Genomic DNA, 17,941 nt, shown 5'->3' on the forward strand with positions numbered 1-17,941 from the left:
TTTCATTTTATCATTTCAGTTTACTCATGTATACAACTCTACACAGTATGAACAGTGGTTTCTGCCTCAAAACCAGCCACAACTCTGCCCTGAGCAGAGTGACCATCTGGAATTGACCAATCAACAGACTACAGTGTTGTCACCTTCACCTTTTAGTACCAGATCTGTGTGCTAAGTACCCCAACAGAGGGGGTACCAAAATGGGGACAGCACAGAACAGTTCAATTGGTACCATCCACAACTTTTCACAGTGGAAACGGAAAAAGAAGCGTAGCAAACTGAACCGTCTGAAACTAAACATCTGCCCTCTGATATGAACTCTGAATAATTCATATGCTGCTGCTGAAACTTTGTTTCCTATCTGAATACATCTTTACAAATTATGTCACTGATAACGCCCATTAATATTGGTAACAGGCTGACAAAAACACCATGGTATTTAAGTACTCTGAGGAGTGTGTCTTTGTTACCGTTGAGCAGGGTTGAGAGCGATCGCCCTGGGCTGGTCCAAGTCCATCCAAAACAGGACCTTCCTGGAGGTGCCGTCCAGATTGGCCACTTCAATCCGATTGGTCTCTGAGTCTGTCCAGTAGAGCTTTCTACCCAACCAGTCACAGGCCAACCCGTCAGGACTGTCCAGCCCTGATACTACCACAGTCTGGCCAGTTCCCAACGCCTCTTTAAGGGCTACAACCAGAAAACATACACAGTGTGAAATGATGATGAAAAGAGAGAGGGTGCACTCTTCATCCAAACACTTAGCATATGTAGCTTCTAAAGCCACAGTTAAAGTTGATCTTCATGAGGAAACCTTCACTAAGCAATAGAATAAACACAGGAAACAGTGTGCAGTCTTACAGTTGGAGGACTGATTCCAGTGCGTCTGTTTGATGGCCTCCTCGCTGACATCTGTCCAAAATATCAGGCCCTCAGAATACAGGAAGTCCACAGCTGCTGCATCCTCTAGGTCACTAACAACGATAGCCGACTCACCCCGCACACCCTCTGCATCTACCAATCGAACATCACGCCGGTTGGCAAACAGGAGGAGAGGTGAGCCTGGAAAAGAGAAGATTAAATTTAAACCTTTTTATTCAAGAATCAAGTCTACTCTGTTTTGTAACCTTAAAAAAATCATTGTATCACATGTTTTGAATGCTGTTATTCGCTGACGGCATAAAACGTTAAACCCATCTTAAGTAAGCTGACTACTTGCCCAACCTGTCCATATGATAAGCACAGGAATGACTTGACACTGGCTTATAGCTAAGGTGCTGCAGTTCTTATACTAGTTATTTGATTTAGGGTTGCAATGATATTGAATAAATCATACCAGTTGCACTGCATCTGCTACAGCTGAATCAAACTGCTCATTTAAACTCATCTAATTGCAGCTCTCATAGGAGCTAATAAATTGTCTCAAACTTAAACTTAAACTTAAACAGGTTCTTCTCAGCCCAACATTATAATTTGTCTCAGTCCTGATAACTGTGCCACTGTAGTGCAAAAAGGTGGTGCTTTCTGGGTAGGGTATAATGCTTATTTTTGTGTGTATTTATGTGGATTGGCTCTAGGAGACTACAAATGTATAACTGAAACCCTGCTTTACATACTGGGGGTGTGGAGTCTAAAAGATGTTTAGAAAGATATTTAGCCTAACCATTGAGTTGCATTATGGGATATGTAGGATCAAGTGTTTCAGATCTAGGGCAAGGCAATATGGAAAAAATTGAATATCATGATATTTTTTACCTAATCCTCGATTGATATCAATATTGACATGATCTTGTAGGGTTGACTATTGGTGCTTTTAAAAAATATTTACACAGTGGCTATAATGACTATATGGCTATAATAAGTGGGTAAAGGCAAGTAATAGTCTGAAAAGTTCAGAAAATGATTTTACTTTACAGTAATACAGCCTTTAAAACCAGACAAAGACAACACTTACAATATTTCAATATCCAGAATCTAAGACAATATTTATGATGATCTAGATACAATATCCTTATATCATCAGTATACTGCCCAGCCCTATTTGGAGCCTGACCCTTACTAAAGTAGAAGTCAGAACATCTCAGCCTCTGCAAAGGATGTGCACTATTACTGGAATAGTTGATTAAACACTGCTATCCTTGCTAGTCGGCACCAGATATACTTAAGGGTCAAACTTCTAAGGAGACCCTGAAAAAATGGGAGGAGTTAAGACTGGCAAACAAGACCAGTGGCTCTGATCAACAGCTCTCCCTCTCTCTCTTCCTCATATGTGTGTCTTGACATATGTGTGTGCACACTCATGCATGACAGTACCGTGTGTGTGTGTGTGTGTGTGTGTGTGTGTGTGCGTGTGTGTAATGCTCCGTACAAAGTGCCACACATTTACTGTGTAAATATACATAGTGATTTTGTCATTTTCATATAATTTATACGCAGTGTTGACGAAAAAAAAACGTTAAAAAAAAGGTTCACTCTTAGACACCCGGCAACCATAATTTGTTCTTACATCAGATTGAAATACACATTTGCTGACACATCAAGCTGATTGTGAACTTTTGAAATACCATCATTAAGTCTGAAAAGCATCAAAGGGAGTTTATGCTTAATGTTTGAAGACCTGGTGTACCCAGATTATTACTTCAACAACCCCACAATGCCACATGCCACAGTCAAATTCTCAACAATACACCAAAATACCAAACAAGCTTTGGCACCACACGGGACTGCTGCTGATTGGTACAAAGCTCAAGTATGCATTGTCAAAAACATAAAATCTCAAGCATTATTGCCATGTGGCAACAATCTGCAGAGGCCGTTGAAAAGAAAAAAGACAAGAAACAAGGCCAAGAAGATCTACTGTATGGACAAACAAGTTTTCCGTTAATATTTATGTCCTTGAATGCATCAAACAATATCAGATGAAAAAGAAAAAGAAACTAATTGGATGATTTATAGAACGAAGATATTTACATTTCCTAATCAATATGCCAGGAAAATAAAGGTTTTAAACCCTGAGAGTCTGCCTTTAAAGTATGTGCATGTCAGGGTCCAGATTCCATAACTCTGCCTGTGTGTGTGTGTGTGTGTGTGTGTGTGTGTGTATGTGTGTGTGTGCAGCTTAGTGACTCAGGGATGTTGACCTCCCACTGTTGGAGGCGGTAGCTGTCACAGCAGCTGCCACAGTGCCTCTGGGGAAGCTTGTGGTTTTGGCCTGGCAGGGTGGCAGAGCAGCTACGCTGTGGTTTGGCACAACATGCTCACTGTAATCCCACAGCATTAAGACACACTGTCTCTGTCCGTGTGGACACTGTCCCAAAACAATACCCAGTCCTTAAAAGAGACACAACATTCCGGTGAATTTCATTCATTAACTGAATAATCAAAAGGACTTTGTGACTGACATCAATGCGGATTTGAACTTTGAACTCATCTTTATGGTCTAAACAAGCATGTTTATATGACCGCAACTAAGTTTCGTGCTTTCCCCTCAGAGCTATCATGACAAGTGTATTCTATTGTTTTACAGTTAGTTTCTATAATATTTTGGTGGTCCTGCCTTCCATGTGACATATGCAAATGAGAGTAAATGGAGAAAATAACTTGTAAAATGCCAAGCTTTGATGCTCACAGTGTGAAACCTGAAAAAATGGCCAGGTTTAACAGCAATTCACAGATTTACATAATACATTATTGTAAGAGTATAGTGTAGTGTGTGTGTGTGTGTGTGTGTGTGTGTGTGTGTGTGCAGAGTGTTGGTCAAGCAAGAGGGACAGAGTGATGGTGGATGCGCTCAGAGCAGACAGCTGTTGGCGATTGCAGCAGAGGGGAAGTAATCAGTGAACACTGAACACTGATTTGTTACAATACTGTAACTTACTGGAGATCAGTATGGTTTGTATTTATTTTAGGGATGCACCGAAATGAAAATTTGTGGCCGAAGCCGAAGCCGAATAATATTAAACGCTTGGCCGAATACCGAATATCATTGTTTAGTTTTTCATTAGTTTTTGCAGATGAACCCCCTCCAGGTTAGTGTTGTCACGGTACCAAAACTGGATCTCACTGTGCGATACCAATGAAAATACCATGGTTCTGAGTAGTATCAGGATACCACAGCGAAAATGAGGCAGATGTGCCTTTTGTCATTTATAAAAAGATAAATCACTTTTCTATAATACATCAATTATATTTCAATGGAATAAATTGCTTATTGACTTATTCATACTTCAAAAACAGCATCAATCAGTGATTAACATAGGGGGGATCAAAATAAAATAAATAAATAAAATAAAAATAATCCAGCCACCCTCCTCCCCTGACAGTCCCTTCATAAGTAATGAACAGTCCCTAAAGTGTGGCTCGGCTGTTCAGGTACTTTTGGGCAGTCATGACGCCAAGAAGAGGATATTATTGGAACCGACTTCTCCGTCGCCCGGTAAGCCGATGGCCGCCGTATTTGACAGGAATACATTAACGTTACTGTCTGTGTCTGCGACCCCCGTTCAACCCACAATCGGTGGGATTCGCCTTTCGTTTCTGCTGCTGGTTGAAATATGTAGGCTGCTCGCACAGCGTGCTGAATGATTTAAGCCTATTTTGCTCGCTGAAAACTATTTTTACACCGCTATTATTCTGCCCTGCTTTTAACTTATTCCACCAAATACCGAATGTGTGTTTTTTTGCAATATTCGTCCGAATATATTCGGTTACCGAATATTCGGTGCATCCCTAATTTATTTTTCATATATTAACAGGGCTGGGTATCAGTGCTTGATAACTTTAAGTTATCAGTGATGTATCAGTGAGGTAAGGGGGTGAAGCTTGATATCTTTAAGGTATCAACCGAAATAACCCAGTACGGACTAGTATCAAAATGCACTCAATCCTTTCTGCGCCAGGAGTGTGATCCAGACAGTCCAGACTCTCCACCAAATCAGCAAACTTTCTGTTACTTAAGTCTCCGGAGCAGCTTTCCAGTCAGTTAAATGTCTGCCCTGTTAGCACAAACTAACATGGCAGCAGTTAATAACCATAAAGTAATGTAAGCCGTGTGATGCAAACAGTTAGCCCTTTCAATGTGTGTGTGTAGGTGAGTGAACTCATACAGTGTCCCCTGGACAGAGCTCGCATTCGCCCAGCAGTAGCAACCCGTTCAGTCTGTGGGGTGGTGAGGTGGAACTAGTGCTGCATGATTAATCTAATCTAATCGCAATCGCGATGTCAGGCTGTGCGATTACATAACCGCANAAACATCTGTTACATGGCGATACTTTGGATTCAGGTACGGCAACGTTGAACAGAAAGACGTGCTGTTTAAGTTTAAAAGTTAAAGTCGTCACGTTCCGCGACAACACAACCAATCTATATCAGCACTTGAGACAGCACAGGGAAAAGTAGGAAGAGTGCATGCGAGAGAAAGCCGAGCCGTGTAACGTTAAAGACAAAGAGACAACTGAAAGCCGCCAGAGCCTCATAAAACAACATCCAAGCACAGTTAAGCAAACATTTGTAAGTGTCACAGGAAAATCATGGACTCCATAACAAATGAAAAATTGAGCAATTTTGCTCGGGTTCGGCCCACATGACATGCTGCTGTGTTGTGCTATGGCGTGCTGGAATTTGTCATTTACGTGACAACGCCTGAACGCAACACAGGCTCGCTCCGCTGTGTATACAGTTCCGTGCTGCGCTGCTGTGCAATTCAGCATGCGTATTTGCCATCAAAATGTTTGAAAGTATGGCTATACTACACACCACTCCATTCGCACTATGGGTATGGAATGAAGTAATCTATTGTAGGGATCTCAGTTTCAGTTCAATTTGCTTTTGATAGATTTTAAAAGTTCATTTTAAAGCCAATATCAGCCAATACTGATGACATTATCCCTAGAAAATGTTTCACCTTTTATTTGCCTTTTATTCTATTTTCTGTCAGCTTTGCTGGCATAGCCGGCCAGCCGTGTTAACATATGGACACATGCCCATAACCTCAGGTGTCCACTGATATCTTAGCCGCTCTGCACTCTGCACCATACAGGTCGGGAAGGAGCCATGCTGACACTGCTTGTCAACAATATGACTACGGCTTTAAAACTGAGCCACTTACTCACTGCTCATGCTAGCTAGCTCCAATCAGATTCGATTAACAGTTAACCATTGACATCCCTACTCTATAGGTAATGTTATCACTATAAAGGTACTGGTATTGGTACTTGTATCTTAATTTTTTAATTGATACCCAGTCCTGGATATTAATATTCAGCTGGGCCTGCTGTTCTACAGTTCATTGTTCTTTTTTCAGGTTTCTATTAAGCCTATCTAATATAATAAAAAGGCAACTTCTATCAGTAGACTATCAATGATGAAGTCCATTTGTAGTTCCATAGAAAATAGTAATAGCACACAAATTTTGCCTTTTATTGATCGTTGTGTGACGTTTATCCTTTCAAATGCTGCTGATGCAGAAATAATATGGCACTTAAAAAAGGTAGAACTAGACCGCACACTCTAATAAAAGCTCTCAAGAGTTTTAATTGTGCAACGTTTCAATCTAACAGAGATCTTTCTCAGGCATTTTGAAATCCGTTAAAAAAAGGTCCACTGACCTGTTGCTGATAAGCAACATGTTTATCCAATTGCCTAATCCTACCATCAGTCCTGAAAATAAATGTTACCAGAATCAACTGTGCTGTGATATTTTCATGCACAGCACTCACTCCACTTCATCAAGCACATGTCTTATTGGCATACTACAGGTGACATATTCAAGAAAACGCCTGGATATACAGGTCACAGGGCTTCCTGAGTGGTTTAATACAAATGGTGTAAATCGTGCTATGGCCTTCACGGTCACCAGATCTCAACCCAGTTTAACACCTCTGTTAGATTTTGAACTGATGCTCTCTCCACCACCATCATCTAAACACCAAATGAGGGTTTAAACATATGAGGGAATATGTTTTGGAGTTCCAAATCCTCACGCTCAGAGACTCTATGACATGAAGCACTGACACTAACTGAAACTGAGTTTATCTAATCAATTGATCAGTTAGTCGATCAACACATATTTAATCTTAAGTCTGTTTTGGTAAGCCATTAATTGTTTAAAATGTAAGTTCCAAGCAAAAATATAGGAAATTTGATGGTTCCAGGCACTCAAAAGTGAAAATATGGTGCTTCTCTTGGTCTTTCAGTGGTGTAAATTGAATATCTTTGCATTTGGGTCAGACAAAACAAGACATTTAATGACGTCTTGTGACGTCATTTATCCTTGTGCTCCAAGATACTGTGATGGGCATTTTTCAGTTTTCTGATGTTTTATAAACCAAACAAAAAAACACCATATTAATCAGATAAATCACCGTTAAAAATGTTACCATCAAACAGGAAGTACAATTCTTTTACTTTTACAGGGACTATAGGGGTAAGCTTCCATCTACTAAGCTAACACAACAGCAGCAATATGACTGCACAAGCCTGCAGCTATAAAAAACTAATTGACAGAAAATGAGAGAGAAGGTCAGACCACACACTGAGGGCCCTAACAGAGACGCTCCAGTGAGGATTAGTGCTGGCTAACCTCCTTGGGCCAGCTGAGAGGACAAGCCCAGACTGCTGTATCCAAACACTCACACATGGAATACTTGCGTGTATAAGGTCTGGCTTGTTAACACAAACAGAGAGGGATGTATCTCATACCCTTTCAGACATGCACCTTATAACGTAGATTCACCTTGTGCAGGCAAATTTACACCCGCATTTCTGTATGAGTCACAATGGTAGCATTTCCATGACACCTCCAAACCAGCATAAGTCTGGTCAAAATGCTGTCACTACTACATAAAGACAGCAGCAGCACTAAATTAAATACATAGAGAGAGATGAAACACACATGCCATGCCAAGTGCATGGATAAAAACACTACAAAACACAGGCAAAACACTTAACAAATGCATCATGGCAGTGGTTTTAAACTCCATCAGAGTTTAAAACTCAAACTTCATCTTCTTCCTTCATATAATTACTTTTCAACTCACCACTAGAAGAAAAAAAACCATTATGAAACACTTAAGTAACACATACCTACGGTATGTCTGAGTGACAAAAAGGCATGAGTTTAGCAGACAGATGAATCCGGTTATTGTGTGTATTCTGTCTGAAAAAAGACTTTTCATTTAGACAACTAGCTGACACTGTCATCCACTCCATTCCAGGAAATTATTTTTATATCATTCAACATCTGAACACAGATGATGCTCATTTACAGGGATTTGCCTGCTTAAAATGAGGTGGAGGTGGTACCATCCTGATCATGTGCACACACATGCATGCGTACCATGACTTCACCTGGCTCAAGGAAACACTTCTACAAGTGTATGTTAGAAGTTCTAATAACTACATATATTTTGAAAAAAAAAAAAAAGATACAGTAATTAATAAATTGTGGCCAAATGAATAGTAGTGTGTTTCCTGATACTAAATGTACATCTGCAATTTTCGGTAGTAGTCACAATAACATTTGTTTATATACTGCTGACACATATGACACATGACCTGGTTAAAGGGATAGTTCGACATTTTGGCAAATTCGCCTATTGCCGTAATCTCTATAGTCATATGAGTAGGTACATTACCTTTAATTGTCAGTACGTGCTGTTCTGAGATCGGTGGAGCAGAGCTGCCCGCTGAAATGGAGGTGAACGGTACAGGTCCCTCTCTCCCTCATAACTAATCAAATACACCATCAAATGACTCCAAAACGCTCTAGTGGAAAACACATGGCTTGCGCATTCCCCACGCTATGAAATAATAATGTATAATTAAGTAACATTACGACACATGAAGCAAAAACTCTGAACTACTTTCTTGAGTAAACCACTGGGCGGAGTGACACAGTGCGCAGCTGAGACAGTGCCGTTGTTATTGCTTGTAGCCATTTGCGGTATCATCAGCTGGACACACCAGAAGGTTTGAGGAAAGTTTACAAGTGTTTTTGTAAATCATGGTTTACACATGTATTGTAAAAGGTTGCAGTAACAAGCCGAAGACAAAGTGAAGTTTCACGTAGTTCCAACCAGTAATACGGACAGGATGAAACAATGGCTAACGTTATTTGTGCTGGACATCGACCCCAACATGCCTGTGGAAATGGTCCGGAAAATGTTTGTGCGCTCCTGCCATTTTTTACTGGAAGACTACAGTGAAAGGATGGAGCGCAGAAGCTCAGGAATGGTTCAAACGCTTTTCTTGAAAGACACTATCATACCATCTGTCGGCATCACTAAACGCTTTTCTTGAAAGACACTATCATACCATCTGTCGGCATCACTAAACGAGCAGACGTGGTAAGCGATCGTTATGTATTTTGCTCAGCAATCTCTCTGCTGTAACGTTACCTCCATGTTGAGTAACATTAGCCTACAACCCAAGCATGGTAAATAAGGCTAAAATGCAAATGTTGTGGTTATGTTATGGATAAGTGCTTGCCCAGAGCATATAGTGAAGTGAGTGGCATTACTTCTCATGGTTGGGAATAAACAGACTGCTAGGGAACATTTTATGTTGTTGTTCCTTCAGGAGTTGTGGTGATTTATGAGTGTGGAGTTAGCATGTTCTCCCCGTGTTCCGGTGATTATTTTGAGGCGTACTCTATATTTATATTGCACAGGTGTACCTAATAAAGTGGCCAGTAAGCCCCACATTTACACCACCGGCTCTGGGTCTCCCCTCAGCCCCTGGTTGCTCGGCAGCCTCAGCCTCTCTTCTTGCTCTCTCTTCTTCCAAAACCTGTAACTCTTCCTCTGTATATTCTGGCTTCTTCTCAACAAACTTGTTGTTTTGATGACGGGAGTAACTGCACTAAACATACGCTGTTTGAAATCACTCCGCCCAGCAAGTACTGTATGTCTGGAATGTAGTTCCGGCTCTGCATTTGGCTTCAAAACAACTCTGTCTCGTAATATTACATTATTATTTCATAGCGTGGTGAATGTGTAAGCTACAAGTTGTCCACAAGAGCGTTTTGGAGTCATTTGATGGTGTATTTGATTAGTTTTGAGGGAGAGAGGGACCTGTACCGTTCACCTCCATTTCAGTGGGCAGCTCTGCCCCACCGATCTCAGAACAGCACGCACTGACAATTAAAGGTAATGTACCTACTCATATGACTATAGGAATTACGGCAAAAGGCGAATTTGCCAAAATGTCGAACTATCCCTTTAAGCTTTGTGTGAGACTGAGAACATGACCACAGATGCTGATACACTGAATATCTTATAAAACAATTTGAGTGGGCAGAATCAAAGTATTATTTACATGGAGGTGGATCTCACATTCGTGAACCATGTACAGAATAATTTAGAAGTAGAATTACTGCCCCACAGTGGTTTGCCTCTGCACACCAGTCAAGTTTCTCTTACAGTTTACATCCACGTCTGTGAAAACATGGATGCTTCACATATATTTTCCCCCCGACAGCACAAAAGATCTAATTAGCAATTAGCAATTAGTTTCATGGTGCACACCCATGATTGGTGTCACCATTTCACTATTTGATCAAATGTTTCCTCTTCTGTTCTTGAGATATGAAGTTGAGTAATGGCCAGAATAGTGTTTTATGCAGAACATTATGTTGTCACGAAGAAGTTACCCTTGACTTTTTGCATATACAATGTCAGCACTTTGGTATTTCATCCTATTTGAGATTTGTGTCATAAGTTTTGTCATAATTACCAAACAAATTCTTCAGTTATGGCCAAAAACATGTTTTGTGAGATCACACTGACCTTGACCTTTGACTAGACTTGCACCGATTACAATTTTTTGGGCCAATACCGATTTCGATTTGCAGAGTGTTTGGACAGCCGATTACAATTTTGGCCGATTCCAGCCAAACCACTTTACAAGACACAAGATATTGCAATATTTTCTATCTTTGCTTTAATAGACCATTTTAACCAAGATACAACCAGCTTTTCAATAATCATCTCAAACAAACAAACAAAAACAGTGACACAGGTTAAGAAAAAAATTCCTTTTTGCTCAAATATAACTTCAGGTACAGTATTAAAATAAATAAGTAAAAAAGGCAAATAAATAAAAGCACAGATAAATATAATAATAATTCTTGGTGTATAGCAATTGTGGGTAATTTCTTTAATAGACAAAAAAGTTAACATATCTCCTGTGGAAAATTCACACAGGTCTTCAGGACGCGGACACACGCATCTTCGGCACGTGGACATGTGCCTCGTCAGTTTCAAGCGGCACAGTGCAGCAGTGAGAGCTCCGCAGTTCAGTTTAACACGGACAATTAACAACTTTCTCCTTCTCTCTTTTAATGTGTGTGCGTGAATGATTAAGGTGAGAAGCCGTCCATGTTTTACTTCCTCACATCGCCCAAGCCGTGAGTTGCACATGTGCGTGTGTGTGTGCTGCTGATGTTATATGATGTCAATCATGCGGCACAGCGGAAATTTGACCGGTGTTTTAAATCGGCCAATCACATGAAAACCGTCCCAATTCCAAGCACTGCCAATAAATCGGTGCAAGTCTACCTTTGACCATCAAATTCTAATCAGTTTTTTCTTCAGTTTAAGTGGACGTTTGTGCCAAATTTGAAGAAATTCCCTTGAAGTGTTCCTGAAATATCGCATTCATGAGAATAAGAGAGAAGGTTACAGTGACCAAGACCTTTAGCCTATTACCACCAAAATCTAATCAGTTTTTAGTGAGTCCAAGTAAATGTTTTTGCCAGAAGTCCCCTCGCAATATTCTGTTAGATATCACGTTCCCAAGAATGAGATCAATGCAAAGTCATGGTGACTTTTGACCACCAAAATCTAATAAGTTCATCCTTGAGTCTATTTCTGCCAAATTTGAAGAAATTCCCTCAAGGCATTCTTGAAAAAAGGATGAACAGATGGACATTAGGGGTGGGTGGTATACCGGTTTGTACCGAAAACCGGTATTTATTTTCGTTATGATATGAATTTTTCATATACCGCAATACCGGTGAATAGCCCAAACAACGTCCGGGACGTGCGCGGCGGGAAAGTGTTTCAGCGGGGACCCATTTCAACGCTGCACACCACAGGCACGCTTGAGCGGGTGAGAGTGAGAGCATAGAAAAGTTTAGAGGCGAGAATGGCTGCCGGAGAGAGTCCGGAAAGCAAAGCAACTGTACACGATGACCCAGAAGAACTCATACCAAAAAGAGCAGTGTTTCCCCCAATATGCAACTAGCAGCGGCGCACCGCCGTTTACAATTCTCCTCTGCCCTCTGTATCGCGCACGGCGGAGTTTCGCCCCGATGTGCACACACCCACCCACACACCCACCCACACACACACACACACACACAGACAAAGCGCACACACAGGTGAGCACACTAGAGCACGGCTCGGACCGCATTTTCCTGACCGAAGACGACCCGTCCCGAGTCCGAGACAGTTACGGCCGGGCTCCACCGGGCACGTTAGCGGCGCGACACGTCTGCAGCGCGAGTCCCGTAGCAGCTCACCCCGTTAATCGATTACAGCGGCTCCACCGGCAACGGGAGCGGCGCGACAACCCCCGTCTGTCGCGCTACAACTCTCTATTTTACGCGGCTCTTCTATTTTTGTCGCGCTACACTCCCCTACGCGACCCTCCAGCAAATAAAAACTACATGAAATAGTCTGCTAAACGAGCACAATGTGTTTTTAAATGAATAAACCATTATCAGAGGTGATATGTGATGACTTTTTTTCATGCATTTACCCATGTTTATCCGTGACATTGTGTAAATGTCTGTGGCGGACATTTGAAAGCGAGTAGATGACAAACAGTACAGTAAACTTGTAGATAACTCAAATATATGTAATAACTTAGGTGGAAAATGCTTTAACATTTCATGCAGCCTACATGCAGCCTCTCGGCTCGGCAAACAACCCCGCCGGCTTCTCGTGTCGCTTCCATACGCAGTCAGTGGAGCCCAAATGAATGGAACGGAGCGTGTGTTGTGTTCAGGCGTTGTCAGGTAAATAACAAATTCCGGCACTTGAATAGGCCATAGCACAACACAGCAGCATGTCAAGTTGGCCGAACCTGAGCGAAATACCATGAAACCGATATGATTTTTTCTTAAAACCGTGATATGAAAATTTTGTCATACCGCCCAGCCCTAATGGACATATAAACGTAACCCAAAAACATAATGCCTCCGGCCACAGCTATCACTGGCGCAGAGGCCAGGTAATCCCATCACACATTTGTTGTGATGGATCCATTTGGGGTTTTATGGTGGTGGAGGGGAATGCTAAAATGTTTTCTAACCTGGCAGTGCAGAATGTGTGTGCCTGTGTGTGTTAAATCAAGGGTGTGGGTCCGGTCACGGGACTTTTATTATTGGGTGCGAGCAGGTGCAGCTTTGACTTAGACATAATGACGATTATAGGTTGGTTCTGGTACTGAGCTTTATGGGTATGGGCAGGTGCGGCTTTTCAAAAATGGAACCGTGCATGTTTGAAGAAAATAGTGTTTGCTATTATGACAGAGTTTGACAGACACCGCCGCATCTTAATTGTCTATGCAAGAAAAACCCTAAATTCAATATTATAATTGAACTAACCAACATTTCATACTATGAAATGCTACAGATACTGATTTTGAGATAAAATTTAAATGTGTGAAAGCAAATGACATCACTGCACCTGGCATTGTATGGATGAATAGATGCATGTGTGTGTGTGTGTGTGTGTGTGTGTGTGTGTGTGTGTGTGTGTGTGTGTGCATGCGTGCAACACAACACAAAAGAACAGACCAAAAAAATACATTTGAGTTTGTCAATGGAATTAACAATCAAAGTCGGAGGGGGGAGACGCACCCTCGGTGTGTGTGTGTTTGGGGGGAGGAGGTCGTTCTGAGGTGGCAGCTTGAAAAGAAAGAAGGGTCCAAAAAGAAGTTTCTAAAGCGTAGGCAATGCACTGCTGCACCCCTTTTTGTGCACGCGCATACACGCTCGCACACACACACACACACACACACACACACACACACACGTACACACACAACTTCTCAGTTCTCATGCTTTGTTCTGCTTAGAGAAAGCTAACAGGCTCCCTCGCTTTACATCTTATCAGAGCCCATCTTATCAGAACCCTGTGTGTGTGTGTGTGTGTGTGTGTGTGTGTGTGTGTGTGTGTGTGTGTGTGTGTGTAAAGGGGTTGCAAGGAAGGAAGAGTTTTTCTTCACACCTCCCCAGTTGGGACAAGAAATATGTGTGTGACGAGCGCAGGGAGCATATTTATGCAGCCTGTGTGTGTGTGTGTGTGTGTGTGTGTGTGTGTGTGTGAGGGGACCCTAGAGAAATCAAGGTAGACTGCCACAGACTTCCCCCCTCTCTCCACCTCTGCTCCCTCTGTCCCATTTCTCCTTCTCTGCTCCTTCCCTCCTCCCTTTGTCCCGCCTGTCTCCTCCCCACCTCTCCTCTTTTCTCCTCCCCTCTCTTCTTAAAGCAAATTTTCTCTCATTCCTGTCTTTTTATTTTCTCTCTTTTCTCCCTCCATCAGGTTTGTATGAAATCCAAACAGCAGAGAACGTCTTTGAGTTTCACACCAGAGCAACACAAACAGGAAAAGACATCAATCTCTTCCTTACGTTTCTCCTAAGCACGGTTACCAAATCTCTTCTCCTGACCTTCAGCCCCTCCGATCTCCCCCCTACAGCCCCTAACTCTTATTCCTTTTCCTGCTGCCAGGAGCTTACAAACTCATATTCTTGTGCATCTCCTTCACTGGCTATCTGCAGGCCTCTGTATCAAACCTCAATACTTGACGGTGACCAAACAGATATTTTCTCACTCAATCACAAGTGTGCCAGTTTTAGACTGTATATAATATATGCAACATTCTATAAGTGGTTGAAAATTGTAACAGCTGAGAAAACAGGGCTGTTTCAAAAAAATAAAAAGTATTTTTGTGTGTGTGTGTGTAAGTCATTCTGATTGTTCCATTTCATTAAAAAATTACATTTTTAATTACATTTCCTAAAGAATGTATGAAATTCAAAAAAACATTGAGGTAAAGAAAAGTATTAGGAACTGCTCTGTTCTCAGTCGACCTCCGTCAGGTCTTGCCCCGTTGTGTTGTGTGTCGAGTGTGCCTCCATCCAAACAAAAGAACAGACTCAGTGTATGAGGCCTGAATGCAGTGAATGCAATGGCCCATATAGTGCAGGCTAATGGAGAGCAGTGTGGAAATCACTGATTGGTTGGCCTCAGCAGTGGAAAGAGAAAATATCCAGGTTCGCTGGGCAAAGAGTTTTTCTTTGGGTGGCCCACCCAAATAGACTAGTCTCCAAACAAAAAGATTAATTTTTCTATTCACAAGTCACAAGTGATCTGGCAATCAAACCCCAACACCTTTTTTAGTACTGACCAAAACAGGTCCGTATGGCTGCTTGTGTTTAGACATTTAACTGAATGAGAATTCTGGACAGAAACTGGGACTGGTTGCACAAAATACCTTCGGTTTTCTCCTTAAGTATGACACTTAAGGCATAATTTCTCCTTAGCTGAGGGACTTATCCCAGTTACACAGAATTCCTTAAAAGGTTTCCTTAGTTAAGGAAAAATATTAACTAATTTACTGCCTTGAAAGAGATTTTACAGTGGTACAAGTTTCCATGGAGACCGTTTGTTTACTTGGACTCACGCTTGCGATGCCTGCTTTTGTCTCACAAAGTGGGCTTACAGTTAGATAGTGAAAAAATGTCAGACGAAAAGAAGATAAGCTAACCATATTGGTCAGAGGAGAAAAAGACTACACTTCTGGAAGAATACAATCATAGAAAGCACAATCTGCAAAGAAAAACTGAATCCCTGAAAACAGAAAACTGCAGAAATTAATTGCAACGAAAATTATTTCAGTCAAGTGTATGATCAAATGCATATCCATCGGGTTCTCCTAGTGGCAGAACACTCTTCTCGAGGTGTGTAAAACAGGTAAAAACTAAACAGAACTGTGTAAAAATTAGTACAATCTGTTTAATGATTAAAATGATCACTTCACTGCAACAGAGGCAATACAATGCAGCAGAGCAACCTTATGTTTTTTTTAAATTTCACAAAAAAAACCTGTGAAAACAATGCATCCTGTTGTTGAAACGACCCAGTTAATTAATTTAGTACCAGTCATTACATACGCATCCAAACCCTGCATAACCGACTGCATTATCACTTGGCAAAAGTCAATACACACACAGTGAAGCTGGCAACATCACACATTACAAAGACGGACTCTGTGTACGCTCTGCGCCCGTGCCTTGTGTATTTCTGCTGTCCGCTGCAATGAGGCAGTTAAGTTTAAGAACCTGTGGGTTACTGTTTTAAATACTGAAAATAAAAATGCATTGTTTTCAGGCTAGTCTCACAAAGTTTTCCTATGTTTTCCTACGAAAAGCAATGGGTGGCGGGTGTGAGTTTTCAAAAATGGACCCGTGCAGGACTCCATCCCTGATGTCTTCATTCAACATAAACTAGGCACAAAAAGTAAGGAAATTTGTCTTTAGGTCTTTCTTTGTTGTAACAATGCTTCTTGGCAATAAATCTTATACCGTTGGAAAGCCTGTTTATTTCCCTTTTAAATGGTGCCACATTTGTAAGGAACATGCATCTGTGGGATAAGCAGCAAAGCTGAGTATGTGGGTTTGCGCCCATGAAACATTTGCCAAATCTTCTCTGCCAATGCCAAACAGCTTTTTTTGTGATTTATTGACAGAAGTATGTCCGGCTCCGCAACAATAGGTGGTAATAATGGCCCTTTTCAGCTTGTTAGTATTGGACCTTTTTTGAGTTGACTTATTACGTCCCAGACCAAACAATCAAACAAACAAGTTAGCTACGGTTAGCTAACAGCAAACTGGAACCATGGTGGACAACTTAACAGCACTGTACATTTCGTTTGTCCAAAAATGCACCACCCTGGATGCAGATTTCACCATGTTTTTACTGGCTTCTTCTTCTGTTACACATTTAAAGCAACACAATGGAGGATTGTGCTTTTAACCTCATGGGGTCCCCCTACAGACGAAAAACGGTATTGTCTGTTACAAATGCCACAAAAATCTTTCTGCGCGTGCATTTGTTGACAAGCCAACAATACCGGTGAACTTCCTGAAGCTGGACGTGTAATGCACGATCATCATGTCTTCAGAACAGGTAAAGTAGCCTTATAGCATTTTGTACATACATGATTAGGCCGATTGCTTTATTAGTTTATTCATTTTCAAAACTCAGAAATGAGTTGCTCTCTGTATGTCAGGGCTGACCTCCTCCTCGCAGCACGTGCGCGCACACATATACACAAACTCAACAGAGTGAAATCAGACAACAGCAGAGAGGCCGCAGTGCAGATGAAGGGAATATAACTTCAAGATTACTCTAGTTGACGACAGCTATGCTTGTTACTGTAAGTGCGATAAAACTTCTACCAGCCAAGCCAATACTTTATCAATACATGTGATCAGCATGTAGACAGCCATATTTCAACCCGCTCTGTCCGCAGTCTCTCATTCACCACTATTATGATTTACAATCGCAGTTGACACAAGCACATCGCGCTCACAGTGCTAACAGCAAACTGTTAAAGACAAATTAAAATGAAAGCTATCTGTATGTAGACTAAACACTTTGGGCTCTAGTTTCGCAGACCGGGTGAGGTGGGGGTGCAGCGCACCTGCGCTTCGCCAACTGGGTGTGGCCAGGCAGATTCTGCAAGTTTGGCACACCGTGCGCCTGGCACAGCTACTCCTCTTTCCCACCTCCGTCCCTCCTACCTGCTCAAGTCGGAAAGAGGGAGGAGAGAAGGCGTGGAGTGGGTTTTACACACATCACACCAATCAAATGAGCCCCTCTCCTCGCCCTTACATGCGCCGCGTGAAGGCGTAATGAGAGTTTACTCAATTC

General features: G+C 41.7%; 1 protein-coding gene across 1 annotated transcript in view; it reads right to left on the minus strand.

Annotated features, from left to right (window-relative positions):
• Nucleotides 1–17,941, minus strand: part of lrp5 (low density lipoprotein receptor-related protein 5) — a 116,763-nt gene that overhangs the window by 93,095 nt on the left and 5,727 nt on the right. The window contains exons 2-3 of the mRNA XM_050072198.1: nucleotides 859–1,059; nucleotides 471–687 (exon numbers count right to left, since the gene is read on the minus strand). Coding sequence (XP_049928155.1) covers nucleotides 471–687; nucleotides 859–1,059 — 418 coding nt within the window. The remainder of the gene's footprint in view (nucleotides 1–470; nucleotides 688–858; nucleotides 1,060–17,941) is intronic.

The sequence above is a fragment of the Epinephelus moara genome, chromosome 20 (assembly GCF_006386435.1).
Source record: "Epinephelus moara isolate mb chromosome 20, YSFRI_EMoa_1.0, whole genome shotgun sequence".
Taxonomy (NCBI): domain Eukaryota; kingdom Metazoa; phylum Chordata; class Actinopteri; order Perciformes; family Serranidae; genus Epinephelus; species Epinephelus moara.